Source organism: Acromyrmex echinatior, chromosome 1 (assembly GCF_024713525.1).
Source record: "Acromyrmex echinatior isolate Ae372 chromosome 1, ASM2471352v2, whole genome shotgun sequence".
NCBI lineage: Eukaryota > Metazoa > Arthropoda > Insecta > Hymenoptera > Formicidae > Acromyrmex > Acromyrmex echinatior.
This window is the reverse complement of record NC_141852.1, coordinates 3590565-3612560: the sequence shown is the minus strand read 5'-3', so window position 1 is coordinate 3612560 and position 21996 is coordinate 3590565. Positions and strand designations below refer to the sequence as shown.

At 30.7% G+C, this 21996-nt stretch overlaps 1 protein-coding gene across 2 annotated transcripts; it reads left to right on the top strand.

Annotated features, from left to right (window-relative positions):
- Positions 1-1614: 1614 nt before the first annotated feature.
- On the top strand, positions 1615-21184 carry LOC105151989 (mitochondrial fission regulator 2). Of its 2 annotated transcripts, XM_087403389.1 has the most exons (6): positions 1615-2147; positions 11772-11953; positions 16528-16649; positions 16722-16971; positions 17895-18009; positions 18509-18721. In XM_087403389.1, the coding sequence occupies exons 2-5, from the start codon at positions 11772-11774 to the stop codon at positions 17965-17967; spliced, it is 627 nt and encodes a 208-aa protein (XP_087259515.1). In that variant the 5' UTR covers positions 1615-2147; the 3' UTR covers positions 17968-18009; positions 18509-18721. The 2 variants fall into 2 exon arrangements, with proteins under 2 accessions (XP_087259515.1, XP_011064296.1); XM_011065994.2 differs by lacking the exon at positions 17895-18009 and having other exon boundaries at positions 1716-2147; positions 18509-21184.
- The last annotated feature ends 812 nt before the right edge of the window (positions 21185-21996 follow it).

The window sequence follows — 21996 nt, the reverse complement described above, 5'->3', positions numbered from 1 at the left end:
GTGTTGGAATTAATTCGTAGCGTTTTACAAGTGATGGGAAGTACTTTCATTAATGTATTTTTTAATGCTCATGTGAAATAAATAACATTCTTTCATTAAAAAACGCTACGAATTAATTCCAACACCTAATATAATATTTATAATAATTTATTTTTATTTTTATTATTTATGATTATTGTGTTTAGTACGTACGCGCACATATATACATAAGAATTAGATATATTAATATAAAAATATAATTATAGAAATATTAATAAAAAAATTTTTACTGAAAATTATAAAATAAAACATAATAAAAAAAATGTCAAAATTTACGAAAAATATCTGTTAAATTTATATTTATTTACTGTTATATTTATTAAATAATAATTTAATGTTTAAAAAGTATTAATAAATGTTAATAAAATATTAAATGTTAAAAATAAATGTTAATAATAAATTTAATGTTAATAAATGTTAATAAAATAATTTAATATTAAAAATAATTTTATATTTTAATTATTGATACTAAATAAATTCATTAGTCAAAAATTATCAAATGTTTAATGTTATTTTATTAACTTTGTTTACATCGAATATTTAATACGCGTATTAACCAGCAATTTTTTATTAAATTTTCTTAATTTCGGCGATACGTATGAACAATAAGACTAATTAATTGTATGCATATAATATTTTGCGTTTCTTCGTTTAAAAATCTCCCGTTAGAAATTATTCAAGATGGTGAAGTTGAGTCAGGCTCTGTCATTGGCCAGCAAAAAATGCTTGCGCATAAGCACATCTTTTTACTTCCATTGTATGTATGCGCATAAAACCTTTATTTTTCGTGTCAGCTGTCGATATGGCCTGAATGTCAGATGTCATACGGATATCGAACGTAGTGTGAATCCCTATATTTCAATTACGCTGAGTTCATTCGGAGCGATCCCGAGCTTCCGAGAGACAAAACGAACAATACTAAAATGTCGGTATAAAGATAGATATTTGCATCGTAAATAAGAAGCATATTATTTAATAAAATGTTTTTAAAAATGAAATCGCAAAATTTAGTTCTTTCATAGGCTTCATATTAACTTTATAAAATATAAGTCAGAATGAGTTTCATGGTAAAATTTTTTTTACGAGACAATACGTAATAGAGACTGGGTTTGCTTTGATGCTCACAATGCTTCAAACGTCGTTTTATCCTTGTTGATTATTAAATATTAAACGATAATAATTGATGTTCACAAGTACTATAAGCATCAAAGCGAACGCAGCCAGAGTCTAATAGAATGCAGATACACCACAAATGAGGTGTAAGGGGCTCTGCACAATAAAAGGAACAAGAGAACAGAGAATAAGAATTTCAACCTATCAGAAACTGTGTATTCCATGATACATGATTTCTGATAGATTGAAATTCTTATTCTCTGTTCTCTGTTCCTTTTACTGTGTGGAGTCCCTAAATGAAGTTGGCTTATCACTCCTGGAGCTGTGTTCCAAAATTCACTGCCAGCGCTGAAAATGTATAGTATACATGACGTAAACTTAGATTTTCAACGCTGGCAGTGAATTTTGGAACACAACCTGGATATCAATCATGAAATTTTATTCCTAGGATGGAAAGTAAAAAATGAAAATTTTAACCATTTAAGTTAGAGAAATTTTTCATTTTTCACTTTTCATTCTTCTACGAAAAAAATTTCATAATTGATAATCCCTGTTGACCCTTAATTTATTCTTTTTTTTTTGAGAGTTGGCAACACTGAACCTATAGTTGCGTTGTACTCTCATTTTTTTGCTTGGATTCTTCTAACCTCTTTTTCACAGTGATCGAAGTACATGTAAAAAACACATATACGTTGTTATGTACAGATGAATGAAAAATGGATGAAAATCATTTCAATCGTATGATACAAAACATATAAGTAACGGCAATAAATACTGTTTATTTTCGGAATCCTATGTAAGCAGATTCATACTATGGCTACCTGTCAATCGTGCTGACGTTGGGTCAATGTAACGAGCTATTTTATAACTATTACGAATTTGAGATCACCCTGATGTATATACGTTATTGAATATTTACGCCGTATATTACGATTTTGTTACTTCTACATCAACGTAGGTCGAGATTTTCGAGATCCTGGTAATTAATTATAAAGGTAAGATATTTTATTTATCTCAACATGCCTATTAAAATAATAATTGTTTCGTCTATCATGCTGGTATTACTAACTTAAATGTAATACAAAAATTTCTGATGTAATTAAATTATTAATGTATAGTTGTATACAATAAATATGTAAATTCAGTAATTTAAAAAATCACCCAAGTGGCATACAACATCTACAAAGCGTTAAAAATGTGTTATATAAATGCTTTTTTAGCACTTTGCAGATGTTGCTATGTTATTTGTGGGCAGTGTTTTTATATTTAACATTTACTATAATAAGTTATATGGGGTTTGTATTTTTTACTGCTACATTGGACTGAACTAGAACTTTTCTTTTCATTTTTGCCAAACATAAATGTATTTCATTTTAACAAAGAATATATATATATATATATATATATATTAGTTTAAAAAAAAATACCTATGTATATACCTATGTATATACTTCTGCTAGCAACTAAAATCTTTAAAGATACTATTAATATTTTGATTGTGCATTTAAGTACATAAATTTAAATTTGTAAAAAATAAATAAACACTCCGGCTTCTATGATGAAAAACCTGGACACTTGGTTGAAGCTTTATAAATTAATGGAACAAAATGAACAGAATCAATTCAAATTAATAGTATTTATTTGTTGCTCATTTGTTGTTAAAAAATTGTCAAAGAAAAAAATTTGTTGCTCTGCCTTTTCTTAAAAAATTCTGTTGAAAGAAGATTAAGGTAGTGGAACAACATATATAATAATGTTGCGTTCAATGGAAAGAGCAATTATTTGCAATTATTATAAAATTTTTTTAATATGATTGGTTTTGTTCTTAGTTCCTCACTGAATCTAATGGAGATTTCAATTGGAAGCACTAATGTGTACTGATGCATATTAAACTCGTTGTACACTGATTTCATTTGAGTATAAAAATAAAATGCAAATATTTCAAATTATAAAATACATATTTTACTTAATAATACAATAAAATGTATTGAGTATTTCACGATTTTATCAATTTCTTATCTGCTTATTTATAAACATCTTTATGTTACTTTGTGTATGACGGCTTTAATGTGCACCCGTGCTCACTGAATACGTCCAATCGAATTCACTATAAATGTATAAACTAACCAAATGTATAAATATTCAAGAATTTTACAACAGTTGCAAAGCTGCTTTTTTTGCTGAACGCAGTCATTGATATTTTATTTAAAAGTAACAGGAATTTGTGCTAATCCAGATAGCAATGTGTCTGTTTTGTTTCTTGCTAAGTATGCATTGCTAAATATATGTTGCTACTAGAATTGTAGTAACTGAGTCCTCATTTGTTAGCAACTTGATGCCTTCATGATATGATAATATTGAGCAGCAACTTGCCAGCAATTTGCCGACAACTTTAAAATCGTCATCATCAAAATTCGTACTATGTCATCATGTTGCTATATGCAGCATTATACAATGCTGTTGTCATATTGCCGACAACACAAGATAGCATTAACGCAGCTATCTTGCTGTTAAACTACTGGCAATACATATACACATTGTCTGCATGTTACTACAATGTCGGTATATTCGAAATCGTTGAAGACAAATTTACTTAAGTAGCAAGTTGCCAGCATCATAAGCAATCACAGATTTGTGCGATTTTGCTGAGACACGCTTTGCTTTTTGGAAATGTATTGTTGAAATATCTAAATTTCGAATCTATTACTTGCAAAATAAGTGTAAATAATAAATAATAATGATAAATCTCTCAGTATACAGTCAACTAATAATTATAAAAATAAACTACAATAATAAAATTTGTTTAAATAACAAAATTAGCTTGCATACATTTGATTCGGAGACATTGGGAAGATTAGGGATAGTTGATATAGTTTTTTTAAAGAAATTTTTTGCATGTAACTAAATAGAATATAAACCGTAAGATCATTTTACAATAGCCACATGCATTTGCTACACAAAAATTATTTTTATAATTTAATAATATGATTAACTTTCTAGTATTAATAAGGTCATGCATATTGTAACATCTAACCCCGGGATATGCGGGATCGGATGTTACAGTTACTGAGATCACTTGTTACATATCCAGATTTCAAAATTATATTAAAATTTACAATAATAATAAAGGACTTTTGATATTAATAAAAAATAAATATAACAATAGGGTATATAAGAATCAATAACAAATTAAATTATATTATATATTAAAAAACGAAATATATATATATATATATATATATATATTACAAATAATATACTATATTCTAAACAATTATAATTAAAATACGCTATTACATGTTTCGGTCTTTGAATTAGATCCTCTTCAGATATTTACTTAATATAAAGATGTTACCATGATCTAATAGTGTTGATTGTGAAAAAATACATCATGATTTTAATAATCTAACAGCTTGATAACTATAATGTTCTTGTATAAATTTGAAATAAGAAAAATGTGTTTGACATTAATGCGTATACATTAATAATTTATGATATACCTAACAGTTTTCTCTTTTTTTTATATATATCACAAAAATAAAAATATAAATTTATGTAAAGCCTGCGGCACACGATGCTTGTTAGCTGGATTAAAATCTTGCTATCGTATCGATTGCAATGCTCACTGACAGCATCGCTAATACAGTGGCAAAATTCTAATCCAGTTAGTAATCCAGCATTAAGATTATCATTTGGTTGCCTCTATTATGCTTACAATAGGTTATATTGAGATTAGATGTGACGATGGAGAAGCAGTTACACCTGTAACGACACATTCCATCACAATTAATCCCGGGGTGTCATATTTACGTGTTTCAATTATTACTTATGCAAAAAATATATGTTAAGATGTTAATATAACTGTAAGATATTGTTTATAAAATAAGTTCTATAGAAATAGTTGAAATTATGATATGAGCAGATTAATAAATATAACATTTAATATTATATATTACTGATTTATTTTACTTTTGGCTATGACAAACCGAAAATATTTTTTATTTCTGAAATTCAGTCTGAAATAACTTATTGCAGCATGACCGTAATATTTTTATGAAAATATTATATTTTTTATGCAATGTTATCATTTGCGATTTTGCAGCAATTTTAAGTGCAACATTAAGGTGTTTTTTTATTGCTTACAAATATATGTTTATTTCACTTCAACTTATTGTATCGTGTACACTAGTTCAGAGCAACAATAAGAAACAGACCTGTCTCATGTACCAACTATCCCCGCGGTCTCCCTTAATTATACAGTTTAACATCTCAAAATCAATAAAATTAGGCTTATTCGACGCGATTTTGTAAATGAAAGAATCTGGCAGAAACAAGAAATAACAAATTTTTATTCATTTGCAATGTTGTAATAATACAGTTATTAACAATATATAATTGTTACAATTGTTAACAACTGTATTATTACAACATTGCAAATAAATAAAAATTTTTGCATATATACTGATTCGATTAATGTACGAAGGACATATAAGGTTATGTATTTTAATCATTTCGAAATTTGTTAGACATTATTTCGTTACATATGCATTGATAATTTATATCTAAAGTATTAAAATATTTGAAAAGTTATATGATGTAATTATGTCACTTAAACCGTTAACGATTTGTAATTTTACCAAAGGTGACCTGATGTAGACATGTTACCATCACAAGAGATCGATGCGTAATGTGATCGATACGATCACATACAGATACGCCAAAATATTGTGCGTTGATATATGACTACGATTCGCCACTCGGTTACGACATTATTGTGCTGAGGCTTTAAAGGGTCCTCTACATAGAAGTTGTAGAGTCTTAAGTCGTAGGAAACTTATAATTTTAATCGAATATTCTCTTTATATTTGATTGTGATTGATTGATTTTCTACGACTTAACACTCCACGATCATCTACGACTTCTATATAATCCCTTTACTTAGATAACATTACGTCCAAAATATGGACATAAGACATCTTCAAGATAGTTCAAGACGTCTTATGTCTGGATTTTAGACGTTGTCTGAGTTTACCAGAATTTTTTCTTGAAATGATAAAAAAAGAAATTCTTAATTAGTTTGTATGAGTTTGTACCTGTAGCAGGTACCAGAACGAAAAAAAACTGAAAATTTAAAAAATGACGTCATGTCGAAAATTAAATTTCGATTTTTGTCAAAATTTTTTTTACAAAAATAGTTGTAAAAATTACAAAAATATATATTCGACTTGATCATGATAGGGGCTATAGCCATATATGAACTTTAATCTCGGTTCAACTTACTCTTCGTCTTCTTTAAAACTAGAAAAAGACGAAGAGTAAGAACCGAGATTAAAGTTAATCTACGTTGGTGAAAATGAGCTCCTGAGTACTTAGTCAAGTACTTTGCATTGACGATGGCGACATAGATTCAGACGGCGGCCTAGCGAAACCGGTAGCCATACACACAACGTACGAGCCCATGTACAATAGAAAGGTTGTAACATTTTATTTTCAATAAGTTTCGGAATGCAGTTTGCTCACCGAGCGATTGGTTCTTATTTTTTTCTACAAATAAGAACTAATCGCTTGGTGAGTAGGGTGTATTTCGAAATCCATCGGAAAAAAAGTGTTGCAACCTTTCTGTGATCGGCTGCACATGTGCTCTCGGTGCGCCGAAAGCGAGCGCATGTACATGGACTCGTGTTTGTGTGTATTACAGCTATCGACATATTGAATGGACTACCGATGATGATAGTAGGGATAGAAATATGAGTAGAGTGAGAGGCAGATAAATGGATGAATGTTCTTTCTTTGTTTACTAAGCCTGATTAATTGTTGTTGATCCAGCAGTACTACTTCAACTCATTAGACTTAGCAAATTCACGAATTCTTAACGTTAATGGATGTATAACTGTGACATATCTGGTCAATAGATATTATTAAAAAGACGTTTCATGTCTAGTTAAAATATACTATTTTCTGTGGTGTCCATATTGAACATTTCAGCATTGATATGTACTCAATCAAAAAGATTAACACTCAAGTAACTCTTAACACTCAATTTTGAAAATAATACTCAAAGTTTAAGCCATTTAAGGTTTATTATTCATCTATTAGTTGAAACATTGAGTGTCAAATTCAAGCGTTGAGAGTAAATTTTTAAATGTTTATAGTGTATGCACTCAAACTTAAATGTGAACACTCAGTTGTTGGGTGTACACTCTCAATCTTTTAATGTATACATTCAATTTTAAATATAAACATTCGATATTTGGATATATTAACTTAATGTTTCAGTATAAACACTCAAACATTAAAAAGAAACTTAATCTGCAATGTAAAGATTCAATTTAAGAGTATACACAAATTTGAGAGTAAATGTCCAAAATTGGGGGTTAGCATTCAATTTTAAGAGTACTTTTTCATAAAGGATTTATCAAAACATTTTAATAAGAGCATGATTGATATAATCTTTTTGCAAATTGCAAATCTTGTTAATAAATAATCTATTAAATAAATTGTATGTATCCCAAATAGCACACACGTTATCCCAAAACACACACGTTATCCTAGAGATTTTCCTAGGAACATTCTCAAAACGTTAGGACATTCTCATAATATTTTTCAGAAATACGTCCTTTAGACATCCGTGCTATATAGAAATTTAATGAGTTTTTATTTAATGCTCCTGAGTAGCCGCGGCGGCCACGTCGGAATCATGACGTCATAGGCAAGAAATTAGAGTGAGTATAAAAAGAGTGACGCCAATTAGCTGGAAGTCGCTTTGGTGTTTTACATCCATCTATATGACGCAATTCCTCATCTTAACTTCTTCTTTCTTTAACGTTGTCTTCTTTCTAACTAATAATAAGGCGGAGCCAATCAACATTAGACACATGCATTGACGCCACTCTCTTTATATCCACTCTAGAGAAATGACACATTGATTTATGTTGCATGCCATTTGTAAATAAAGACAATTTGGACAAATCTAAATGATGAGATCGCTTTAAAAATGAGCAAAAATTGTCCTTTCTTCCCATGATAGTCAGTCATAAATAGTCATTAAATGGTCATAAAAGGCACGTAAAGTGAGTTATATTCGGATAAAAACACACGATTTAACAGCTGTTGAAACGAGTGAAATATATGCTTTTACATATAAAATACCAAGATAAGATAGTTTCTGGCCATTTTTAAGACTTTCATAAGTACGAGACAAATCACATTTTCACAATTAAGCAAATAATAACGAAATGGCATGCAACACAAATTTCGTCGTCAAAATGTCACTTTTCCACGCTTAAGTTCGGGCATTTATTTTTCATGGTGAGGCGCTGTAACCATCGACATATACCCTGCATTCGTTTACGCAGCAGTTAACGCAGAAGTATTTCTTTATCCTTGTTGTTTATCGAATGTTAAACAAGAATTAAAAGATAAGATACTCTATAAGCACCCATATTATAGACCGGTGGTGGGGATAGAAACACGAGTAGAGTCAGAGGCAAATAAATGGATGCAGATTTTTAGTGCACTATCGAAGTGAGTAGGAAATATGGTAGAAGCGTGATGGAACATACGATGCTGCACACACTAGTATTATATTGCATTAGTATTGTGTGTAACATATATGTACATACACATGCATATATTTGCAGAAGTGAACTATAAATGACGAAACCAATTAGAGGAGGAGCATTCTGTGCTCCATTCTCCCTTAATTCTCTCTGAATGGATGACGTTCTTTTCGAAATAGCAGTTCCCGTACGATTGCAGAGATTCAGCACCGTTGGATGAGTACAAGATTGGATCGGTGACCGCTTAGGAAAATGAGGAAATTAGTTTCCAAATGGAGGGAAAGCTTTTTTTTTAATTATAATTTTGTCGTGTGAAAAATTCGAAATGATGCAGATTAATAATACATATTTTAGCAATAAAATTGAATAAAATAATTTTATAGAATAAATAATACAATTTTAAGAGTAACATTCGAGTTAACTCTCAAATTGAGGATAACGTTCAAGTTCAGCATCCGAAATAATTCTAAATTAAGTGTAAACGCTCAAATGATTTGAGTTTTTTTCCATAAGGGATATATGTTAATTAGAAAGTTGGGAAAGTTACTCTATAAAACTCTATAAAAATATTCATTACCGATACTTAAGAATTAATGAATTTTTACAATTTTTTTTATTTTTTATAGTAAATGTTACATAACATTTATGTACGAGGGTCGTTCATAAATAATAAGTCAGCAATAAAATCACCTATTTTTCGGAAATTTTTTTTTCACTTTTCGACGTAGTCTCCTTGGAGTTCTACACAATTAGTCCAGCGGTGTTCCAATTTTTTGATCCCTTTGGAAAAATAAGAAGTTTCGAGACCTTCAAAATATATATCCACAGTAGCGATGACCTCCTTATTGGACGAAAATTTCTTTCTTTCTAGCTTGAGGTTTGAGAATAAGAAGTTACAAGGGGCCAAATCAGAATAGGGTGAATGGGGCAGCAATTCGAATTTTAATTCTTGCAATTTTGCCATTGCGACTGTGGAGATATGAGCTGGAGCGTTGTCATGGTGAAAGACGATTTTTTGCGCGCCAATCTCGGCCGTTTCGTTCGCAGTTCTTCGTACAAACAATTCGGAAGTATAGAATAATATGCTCCTGTGACTGTTTGACCCTTCTGTAAGTAGTCAATGAAGATGATTCCTTGGGAATCTCAAAAAACAGTGGCCATTATCTTCCCGGTCGACAAAATAGCCTTCTTCGGCGCACATTCACTAGGTATTGTTCACTGCTTCGACTGCTGTTTTGACTCGGGTGTGTAGTGTTGGATCCAAGTCTCGTCTACGGTCACGAATCAACGTCAAAAGTCTTGTGGATTGCGTTTAAGCATCGACAAACACTGCTGTGAAATGTCTTTTCGCGTGTGTTTTTGATCGATGGTCAGCAATAGCGGCAATGAATTAATTTCAGAAATAATAATTGCGTGCCGATATGATTGTCGGACTTTCAACGCAATCAATCTGAAATATTAATAATCCCCCCAAATTTCCTAAATTAATCTTAAAAAACTTATTTGGGAAATTTGGAGGGATTATTAATATTTCAGATTGATTGCGTTGAAAGTCCGACAATCATATCGGCACGCAATTATTATTTCTGAAATTAATTCATTTATATATATTAGTTCAACATCTCAACATTCAGACCGTAGCGGCGCTTCGTATTTAAAGTAATGTTATTTAATATAAACGGTCTTGTTTCCAATCTTATTGTATAAAAAATATAATTTTTTAAACAAAATTATTTGTTTTTTTTTAATTAAAAGTTTTATGTAACACTTACTTACCTAAATATATACATATAAGTCATTGATCATATAGAATATAGATCAAAGTTTTGTTTGAATAAAGTTAATAATTTTCGCAAAAAAAATTCATAAAAATATGCATCTTTTTGATCTTTTTGGGTGTATATCCTTAATTGTAAGTTCTACTAGAAAAATGACATATTGTACTGATAACTATTCAAGTATTGTATGATTCTATCATCCCGGAAACCGAGAGAATGGTCAACCTACTGATAAAAGAACACCAACATGGTGTCAGACTAAAACACGTCATGCAATTAGCATTATCAGAACACAACATCGAAACAGGACATCAAATACTGTTTGACAAAACGATCACAATAGCCAACATTACATCATACTTTCCAAGAAAGTATAGAGAAGCCATAGAGATACAAAAACATCCTATAATCTAAATAGAAATAATGGCTACAATATAAATAAAATATGGAAAACCATTCTCCCGGTTATTGAAGACTGACCAATTTCCTCCATCTCTCTACTCCTACCCACAATTCTCTTCCTTCCCTCACCACTCCAACAAGTAGTGTAATATAAAAAGGAACTGCCCGGAGGGGAACTGCAACTCAGTATCAGGTTGGTCCTCGTCCTGATGAAGTGGACTGCAAGGTTCACGAAACGTTGGTATTTCAAGAATGGATCTGGACACGGAGGAAACCCGCGAAACGCATAATCTTCATATAGAAAGCACCCGTGCAAGCCTCAAGAATATTATTAAATTGAATTGTTAGCAACGAACATCTAGCTAGGCTCATAGCCCTTTTATTATTTATTTGTTTTAATTTTAATTATTCGAGCCCTTGATCTACTTCCTTCTTTTAAATATAAATGTAATTAATTACTTTGATATTATTAATAATATAATTGTAATTTAGAAAATAAATATTTTTTATATCTCTGTGTATAGAAACCATGTATGTATTTTATCACAGGTTTATGACAAAAGTTAGCAATAATATTTTAAGTCTTGAGTATAAATATACTGATTGTGGTCGAAACGTTTAATGTTTTAATTAATGTAATAATAATTAAATATCAAACTATAACTTGTGCGGTGATTTCTTATGCTCTTCTTTTTATACGTTTTAAAATTATAACCACGTACGTTTTTACGATGTATAAATATACTCTTGCTTTCGCTTTCTCTCTCTCTCTCTCTCTCTCTCTCTCTTTTTCTCTTTCTCTCTCTCCGAATTTTTACTTCACATATCTTGAAAAAACTTTTTATATCAAAATTTCGAACATTAATCTTTTTTCTTACAGATGGGCGATATTAAATATTATGGTAAAAGAAGAAGTATTGTAAGGAGAATTGGATCTTTTTTACCATTGAAGCCTCCGCCAAAAATATATGTTAGTGTGACACCATTACACTTGATGACAAATTCTATGATTAATGAAGAAACTAGTAGCAATTATGTTGATACAAATGGATATCCCGTAAGGTCAGTATATTGTTTTGTTAAGTTATATGTCTCACAACCACCGTACAACATTTTCATAACGTATTTTAGAGGTAAAATAAAATAAAAAATACTAATATGAAAATGGAACTACAATAGTTTTTGAATTATAGCCGATCAAAGATAGTAATATATCGCTAAATAATCCTTGCGTTCAGTTGCGGGATTCTCTAAACGTTTTATCGACAATTGTTGCTTTCGTTAACTATTGACAGTCAATGAGTGCTGTTTTTTTTCAGAATTGTTTTGTCATTGTCGTGAATTAACGATAGTGACAATAAGACGTTTTAAGGATCGGACAAAGTTGAAAGTTTCGAATAATATAATATTCTAAGTTCATGAATTTAATTAATCTCAAATGTGACTGTGCGCCGAAATGTTCAGACATTAAAACACAATCAATCTGAGATGCTAATAATCGTGAGTCGAAACGTTCGGATAGTCGCAAGCATATATTAGGTGTACAACTTTGCTTCCGCCGTTTTTTTTCCGAAATTCGAGGCTTTATTGTAAAAAATTGATTATACATTTATGATTCAAAGTATTGTCCATCGCTGGCCATTACTTTCTCCCATTTTTCGGGCAGCGTACGAATCCCGCGTCGAAAAAATTGATCATCTTTTGACGCGATCCACGAATCGATCCAATTTTTATTCAATTTACTTCTTCATAAGACCGGAAGTGCTGGTCAGCCAGGTCATGTGCCATTGATCGAAACAAGTGATAGTCAGAGGGAGCAACGTCTGGAGAATACGGCGGGTGGGGTAGGACTTCTCATTTCAACGTTTCTAAGTATGTCTTGACCACTTTCGCAATATGGGGTCGAGCATTGTCATGCTGCAAAATCACTTTATCGTGTCTCTCGTTGTATTGCGGCCGTTTGTCTTTCAATGCTCGGCTCAAACACATCAATTGCGTTCGATACTGATCGCCTGTGATTGTTTCAGTCGGTTTTAACAGTTCATACCCTACGCCGAGCTAGTCCCACCAAATACAGACCTTGGAGCCGTGAATATTTGGTTTGGTCGTCGACGTGGAAGCATGGCCGGGAGAACTTCCCATGATTTTCTGCGCTTGGGGTTATCGTAATGAAACCATTTTTCGTCCTCAGTCATTTTGCGATGCAGAAATCCTTTTCGTCTTTGCCTTTCAAGCAGCTGTTCACAAGCAAACAAACGCCGTTCAACATTTCCGACTTCAACTCGTACGGCACCCAATTTCCTTGCTTCTGAATCATTCCCATGACTTTGAGGCGTTTTGAAATGGCTTGTTGAGTCACTCCCAATTCTTCTTGATTTTGACACGAGTCTTGATCAAATAATGCCTTCAATTCTGCATCTTCAAAAACCTTCTTTCTTCCACCGCTATGCCGGTCTTCGACGTCAAAATCACCGTTCTTGAAGCGTTGAAACCACTCACGACACGTTCTTTCACTAATAGCGGCCTCATCATAAGTATTTGAGAGCATTCGATGAGCCTCAGCAGATTTCTTCACATTGAAGCAGAAAATTAAAACCTTCCGCAAATGATGAGAATTTGGCTCGAAACTGACATTTTCAATCGAGAATAACTTTATGATGCAGACACAAATCGACTAATGTTTCTATGGGGTTATGTTGATAGATGCCCAAGTTTATTGTATGACGTCTATGATCTATTTATTTCGACCACCACTTACCGCTAAAGCCATCTATAGGAAAACAGCGGAAGCAAAGTTGTACACCTAATATAATTCTCTTTTTATTTCAAATAAGAAACTTTTGAGTAAATATATTAGAGTATTAAAGGATAAACTATCTAAATGGTCACATACAAATGTATTGTACAAAATTGAATGTAAAGATTGTGACGCGTCATACATGCCAAACGAGTAGAATGTTAAAAATAAAAGAACATAAGAACCGGATAAATTGGAACATCCAACATTCGGTTATAACGGAGCATAGATTGGATTCAATGCACGAATTTGATTGGGAGGAGGTAAAGATTTTGGATGAAGAGAGTTTTTTACAAAGGCGGTTTATATTCGAAATGATTTATATAAAACAGCAAAAAAATGGTTTAAATTAAAAAAATGATATTAATTTGTTAGATTCTGCATACTCAGATATATTACTTAGAATGTGAGATTTTCTCCCTCTTCACAATAATTATTTTGCACGAAAAACATCGATTGTTTATCGTATCCTCACACGAGACCCATATGTCGAACGGATAGCAACAGTCTAACATAGCAACAGTCTAACAGCTTAAGTTTGTTACATGTAAGTTTGTTAAAATATAACCTGTACTTTATGTACTTATATATGTAATTAATTTATTATTAGTTAATCTGTCAATTTTATGGGGATCTATATTGGACGCATTACGGTTTGACACATTCATAATTCGTAGGAACTATGTAATATGAAACAGCGAATTATAAATCTAGTTTTAATTCTTAATTCTTAGCATTCGCGACGAAAGCGTTAATTGGAATAGCATTGAAGATGATCCTAAACAAAGGATCGAAATGTTTGTGTAATCTTTTATATATACATGAATAAATACATATATACCAACAGCATATGTCGGCATGATTACTTATGATGATTTTATTCATTAAAGTCTAGATCTCATATTATATTTAAGAAACTTTATTGCGAAAAATATTATATCTCAGCCAGGATTCAAACCTAGAATCTCTTGATTTTCCGGGACGAATATCTTAGTCAGTTCCACTGAGGCTTCGGAAATATTCTTCGCAATAACATGTATAGCGAGAAAACGCATAATTAGGCGGCGTATTTTAAGAAATAGAAATCGATCGAGTTAATGTATTATAACAATAGAGAGCGCCTTAAGAATCGGTCAAAGTTGGAAGTTTCGAATAATATAATATTCTAAGTTCATAAATTTAATTCTTAACACATTGATAATCAGTAGGAACTATGTAATATGAAACAGCGATTTAATTGTAAATCTCTACATTAATTCGGTTTTTATTTCTTAAAATACGCTGCCCGGTTACGCGTTTTCTCACATGTCAGTTATTGCAAAGAATATTTCCGAAGCCTCAGTGGTCGAACTGACTAAAACACTTGCTTTGGAAAATTGAGAGGTTCGAATCCTAGCTGAGATAATGTTTTATATATATATATATATATATATATATATATATATATATATATATATATATATTATATATATGTTGCGAAGCAGAAGATATATATATATATATCTTCCGCTTCGCAACAGAATCGGCTGAATGCGACCATTGTCTAATCTATTATTCCGCATTAAAAAAATAAAAACTGCATAAAGTAAATAAAATAGATTTATGAAGATATTACATAAAGTAGATTTGTTAAAATTGTTTAATTTTTTTTTTTTCATTTTCAACGTATATTCTTTGTCAAGTTTCAACTCCTGAGAGAAGTAAAATGTATAATTTCCATAAATCAAGATATTGCGATTTTAATGGAAATTTATATTGTTATAAAAATATGGGCAATTTAATCTTATTTCTTTGATTTATTAACACACAATTACACGATAATTAATTAATAATTACACGATTTTCTTTGTTTTAAGACATAAAAGTGTTAGAAAGCAACACATTAAATTTTATAATTATTTTTGATGTTGTTTCTCAAGCGTAAAATTTTTGTGGCTTAATAATTTTAATAACAATAATTGGAAATGCTGTTATATATATATATATATAAATTATCAGTGTAATAAAAAAAATTTAATATTAATCGTGAATGTAGTATCAGATCGATGCGTAACTACAGGGTGGGCCATCTATTGGTACGTTTTTGAATTTCGTCGTATGGCAACACCGAACGAGCTACAGACCCGAAATTTTGACAGTTTATTAGTCATACCGTCCGCGGCACGAAACAACATGTTTTCTCTTGAAGAGCGTTTTGAAATTTTAAAAACTTATTTTCAAAGTCAGTGCTGTGTCGCCGAAACTGTACGAATTTTGAAAAGAAATATGGGTCGTGATAGAGCACCCACCGAAGGAGCTATACGCAAATTGGTAAGGAAAGTTCGTGAGAAAGGGATGTTAGTGGATGACATTATATTACGACTGTTTTGAGTGAAATTGACGCCGAGGTAGTCCAAAATGTCATTAATAATTGGGGTGACCGAATGGCATACTGTAAGGCCAGTAGAGGGAGCCACATGAACGAAATCGTTTTTCATTCTTGACGCGGATACTTTTAGCTTCACAACAACAAAAAAATTAATAAAAAATATCAATGTATGCTCATTTGATCGCATTTTTAAAAACGTACCAATAGATGGCCCACCCTGTACAAGCGCATCAATATAAATGCTCGGATTTTATACGATTCTACTGGCTATTTTTATACAATCGGTTATAATTTAAAACTATTGTACTCTCGACATTTTCGTATTAAGATTTCTTACTCTATCTCTAAAATACGCTATGAAAATATACGGTGGTTTTGAGATACTCTGTATAATTAGATATGTCCATATTTTTTTATTCTATAATATTTTTAAAATTGAGTTTGTAACACTAATAATTTTTTTGACAACAGGTCAGATCTGTTCGAGCCGATTAGTTTTGGATCAGAAGTACGATTGCTTGCGTTAGAGCAAGAATTACAAGAGCTTAGAGAACAAATTTCAACAATTGTGAAAAATAATAAATTGTCCAAATGTATGTAAGAAGTATATTTTGTTATACTCAAAAATATCTAAAAAGATTTAAAGATTCATGTTTGTCTTATAGATGCATCTGTAGCGTCTCTGCCCAATGGAGAAGATAATCTAAAGTCTTTGTCAGTGCCACTACCACCTCCTCCTCCACCTCCACCACCACTTCCACTTCCATTTTTACCACCCACAACACCTCATATCGCGAGAAGGGCTAGTTTGCAAGATCACAAAATTGAAGATCGCAAGAAAATTCTATTGAGTGAGAAATCGACGGGTGATATGCTGAAGGATATCGATAATGTAAAATTAAGACCAGTTGCAAGGTAGTTGAGATTAATATTTGTATATAAAATTTCTGGTAAAAACTTTCATCTAAACTTTCATCATAGATTAATTATATAGATAAATTTTGTAGTAAACAAAGTTGAAGACAATTTTTTAATACATTGTAATTTGCATTAGAATAGATTTATAATATAGTTGTGAAGTCCTTTTTAATTCACCGATTAATAAATAATTGTAAATCTTGATTAACTTATTAAGTCCCAGCAAACCCATGCACTTTTCTGTTTCTAAGGTTGCTATAATTGCTAAAATTAGAAATCAGAAAAACAGGGAAATGTCAGGAAAATTGTAAACGTTCAAGAAAATCAAAGAAAAATCAAGAATTTTTATAAAATTTTCTAAAAACGAAAATTCTTGATTTTAAAGTTTAATATCATCATATTTACGCAGTTTTGGAATATTACTAACTTAACAATAAAATACAGGCAATGTTAGCAACATTAATAGTAATTTATATTACTATATTAAATTGCTCCCTCAACAAAATATTTGATGGTTTGCAAATCAGGATGAAAGTACAAAAATTCAAAAAAATATTGAAAGCATGAAAATCATGAAATTTTGTCTGGAAATCAGGGAAAAGTTATGGATTTTTAGGATGAGGAATTTGTGACAATCCTGGTTTTAAATCCTTGTAATTCTCGTCTTAATCAAAATTTTTTAGATAACAGTTAATGTTAAAAAGTTGTTTTTTTTTGAAAATTTAATCTGTGATGAGAAGTGGGACATCTGGGAAAAAGATATTAAAGGTTAGAGTGGCTCCTATCTTTTTATTGATAAGTAGTCACTTGTGTATAAGATCTCATCCCAAGCTCGCATCATTAAAAAGGATATATGTTCTTGTTCAGTTAGCATTAGTATTTTGAATAAATATTTTACAATAAAAAATAACTGTGTCTAGAGGGGGGAAGGGGGAGGGAAAGAGAAGGAAGGAGGAGAGAGAGATACACAGAAACGCGCGCAAATATACATAACTTATAAATCCAACCGGACAACCTCTATGCAATACACGTTAGGTAATGTTAATATCGACGATATTGTAATTTTCAAATCTCATAATTCGAAAAGTATTAATTAAAAAAAGGATTATAGTGTTTTTAAAAGCTTTTAATATCAGTTGTTAGATTCTAAAATAAAGAGTAGGATATTTCATTTAAAAAAATCGATTTGACCTTGACCTGTTCTTGATAGCGCCACAAGATTAAATTGACAAGATCAGTAAATTGATCATTTTAAACTCTACAACTTTGTATGAAACATTTTTCTCAAAAATGCTTACTTTTCAAGATATTTTAATTATCAAGATAAGAGATCCGGGACTTTTGTACACCTTATATTTTTTAAATCATATTTATTGAATGTGAATGTATGTAAAAAAATTATTATTTTTTATTCACATATAATGTTAGAAAGCATAATTTCTTATTTGTAAAACTATAATTCAATGTTTAATAGTGATACAAGAACTGAGAGCTCTCAGAAAATAAAATAAGATTGTATATTGATCTTTTATAGGTCTCCAGGTGGCCATCCTATGCGGGTGAAACGTGAGAATAGTCCATGCAATGATTTGCAGGAAATTTTACGAAGACGCTACATTGCAATGCAATCTCCCGATAGTAAAAATTCATCAGCTAATTTAGCTATGGACAGTTCATTTTGAATGGATTCAAAACAAATTGTCTATAATTAAGTGAAAAATTTTTCGAATATTTTCTTTATACGAAATTTAGGGCTTTTACAATAACCAATGATCTGTCGTACGTTTGACTTATAGCAATTATGTTTCAATTTTTGCACTTTGCATTAACTCAAGTCTAAAATAAGGGACTTATGTTCATATCAAACTAGAGATTAAAATTGGACTGGAATTTATTTATAGAAAAAGAAAACTAATTTCAAGTTTTAATGACTTTTGCTTTGATTGATCAACTTTCAATCCAATTTCAATCTCTAGTCTGATACAGGTTTTAAACCAAAGATCAATTTGCTGTAGCATTGTAATGTCACTCAGGTAAAATTTTCATTTTCTAATGTGATGAAAGTTTTTTTTATAAGTTTAAAGAAAACTATTTTAGTTTGTATTTGTGATTAAAATGATTATTTCAAAGGTAGGATCCTACGGCCAGTAGCTCAGAATGATTCGGCATTGTTCGCCATGTCTCATCATAACTTTGAAAGCCTCTACGCGGATCAGGATGGTTTGTTATCGCGGTTTATAGCTCGTGACACGTCGTTTTCGAAGATACCGGTAAGTTTTGCGAGTCAAAGAAGCCTTCGTGATAGACAAGACATTTTGCGTTGTTGGGCTCGTCAATGATCGCGTTCAATAGAATGCTTATTTTGCGAATGTTGAAAATTTTCTTCGCTAATATAAGACTACAGAAGATCTAAAGTATAATTCTATCAGCGCGAAAGAAACTTCTAACAGTAGCGAAACAAATATTCGGCTGAACGTGATCAATGTTTGCAAAAAGTCATTTTATATAAATTTTTTCGTGTAATTATAGATTCGATAATTTTTTCATCATCCTACCCCTATTTTATACTACGACTTGAACGATCAAAAAATCTTAACTCAATAAGTGTTTCGACCAATAATAATAAATAAGCTCTGATGTACATGCAAACATAAAGAAATTGGGTGATACAACAACGCACAGCAGTTATAATTATTTCGTTTAGTCAAGACGCGAGCCCTGGCGACCCTTTGGACTCGCATAATTTATCGACAGTTCGACCAGTTCGATAAAGCGGTAATCCATGAGTCGCGAGCTAAGGCGAACAATAACGAGGCACTCTGTTTTGATAAGGCTCGCCGCGTGAAGCCATAGCTCGTTATATGGTAAGCCTGATTCAGCGCTCTGTGAGATCGTCGTGGGACTGCTATAGGACTACAATTTTAGATTTTTTTTATATCAATTTCGGGACTGATTCTAATGAGCCTAAGCGAACCAAAACGGATCACTATATCGTGCCAAGGAACGTGAGATTCTACCTTAATATTGTACACAAGGTTGTTATTGAAGTTTCGAATTAAAGATTTTTCTTACAAGATCTAGAAGATCTAGCTATAGAAATTTTCTCTTTTGTCTGAAATAAGTAAATATTATTTTCGTAATGATTTGTGACAAAAAAAAATAGAATATACAGTTTCTATTACCATTTATAAATTATTAATTAACATGCGAAATTTCAATTACTAATTCGTACAATTAAAATTTATAAAATAAATTTTAATTTAATTAATAAATATTAATATTGTAATTATTTGTAATTCTGTTTAATTTAAGAGTATCATACATGTTACGAATATGATTATGTAATGAATATTTGTCAGTGAATATACGTTTGGCGTATAAATGAAATTTTATTTTAGAGAATATCTCATTAGTTTCTTTTTTCTTGATCTTTAAATATTTCTGTAAATACTATATGTGAGAATACTAAAATTTACACAGTTGCATATTTACATGTAAAAGATTGTTTTATTTATCTTAGTATTTTTATACTTGCGTAATATTATCAATTAATACTTAAATTTTTAAAAAAGTTAACCCAGCAGATTAATCATTTCTTGTATCTAAACAGATATTACAAGAAACCACTAATTATTGCAACATTAGTCACTAAATGAAGTGTTCTTTACAATTATGTATTCTGTATGCTAGAAAGAAATTATTTGTGACGGAAGTAATGTCTACGACATCTTTTTATTATTGAGAGAATACCAAGAATTGGTATTATGGCATGAATTATATCAAGAATAGTTACTTTGTAAAAGTATTAGTTACAATTACCATTTTTTTTCTTTTAAAAAGTAATTAATTACCGATTCTAAAAAATAATCTGTTACAGTTAAAAAGTAACTTTATTTTTCAGTACCTTTCCTGGTATAACAAAACAACATGAATAATATCGATATCATTACAATCATCAAAGAAAAAGATTTACGATTTTTGAGAGCATCCTATCTGACTATGTTACGATTGACTAGTGTACCCGATGAACACAAAAATTTGTAATTGAGCTGTAAATTGTATTTATTCAACATTTTCACGTTAAAAAAAATGTAATCATATTCAGTCAAAATTTTAGGTTTCCAAAAATATTTATTCATAAAAAAAATTATGATTATGATTATGATTTAATGAGTATTCATTCAAATAAAATATAAACTGAAAAAGAAAATTCCTATAAGCAATCGTTATCCTTTAACTATAACCGGTACTTTGATTTTAAGTAAAAAAAAAATGGATTTTATTTATTTGTGTGTGTGTGTGTGTGTGTGTGTGTGTGTGTGTGTGTGTGTCGTAATATTTATTAAGTGTTCCGGTTAGTTTTGAGGGATTTTTTGCCAAAAAAAAATACGTTTATTTTAGAGAGACGTTAAATTATATTTTATTCAAAATGTTTTTCATCGTTAGCCATTTTTTCTCACTTTTCTGGCAATAAGTGGATTCCGTAATAAATGTATTTGTTCTTCGGAACAATTCATTCATCGAGCCATTTTTTTATTTCATTATATGTTTTGAAGTGATCAGTAAGGCCGTGCTATATCGATCGAAATAATCCGAAAGAACACAGTTTAATAAATACGTGGCATATGGTAAGATTTTCCATTGAAATGCTGCTAATGTATTTTTAACTATTTTGTAACGTTTGGTCGAGCATTGTCGTACAACAAGATCACTTTGCATTTTCTTTGAGCTGTTATTGAATTTTCTGATTCAAAACATAATTCAAATCGATTAATTGTTGTTGATAACGCTCAGCAGTGATTGTTTGATTTGATTTCAACAGCTCATAACAAATGCGGCTTTCATGTCTCACTAAATACACAACAAAAACTTTATTTCAATGTTGCGTTTTGGAGTCGATGTCGACGGTTGAATTTATCCACGATTTTTTACGCTTAGGATTATCATCAGTAAATCCATTTTTTAATCGCCGGTTGCTATTTGATACAAAAATTTTTTCTTTTTGTGACGAGAAAACAATGA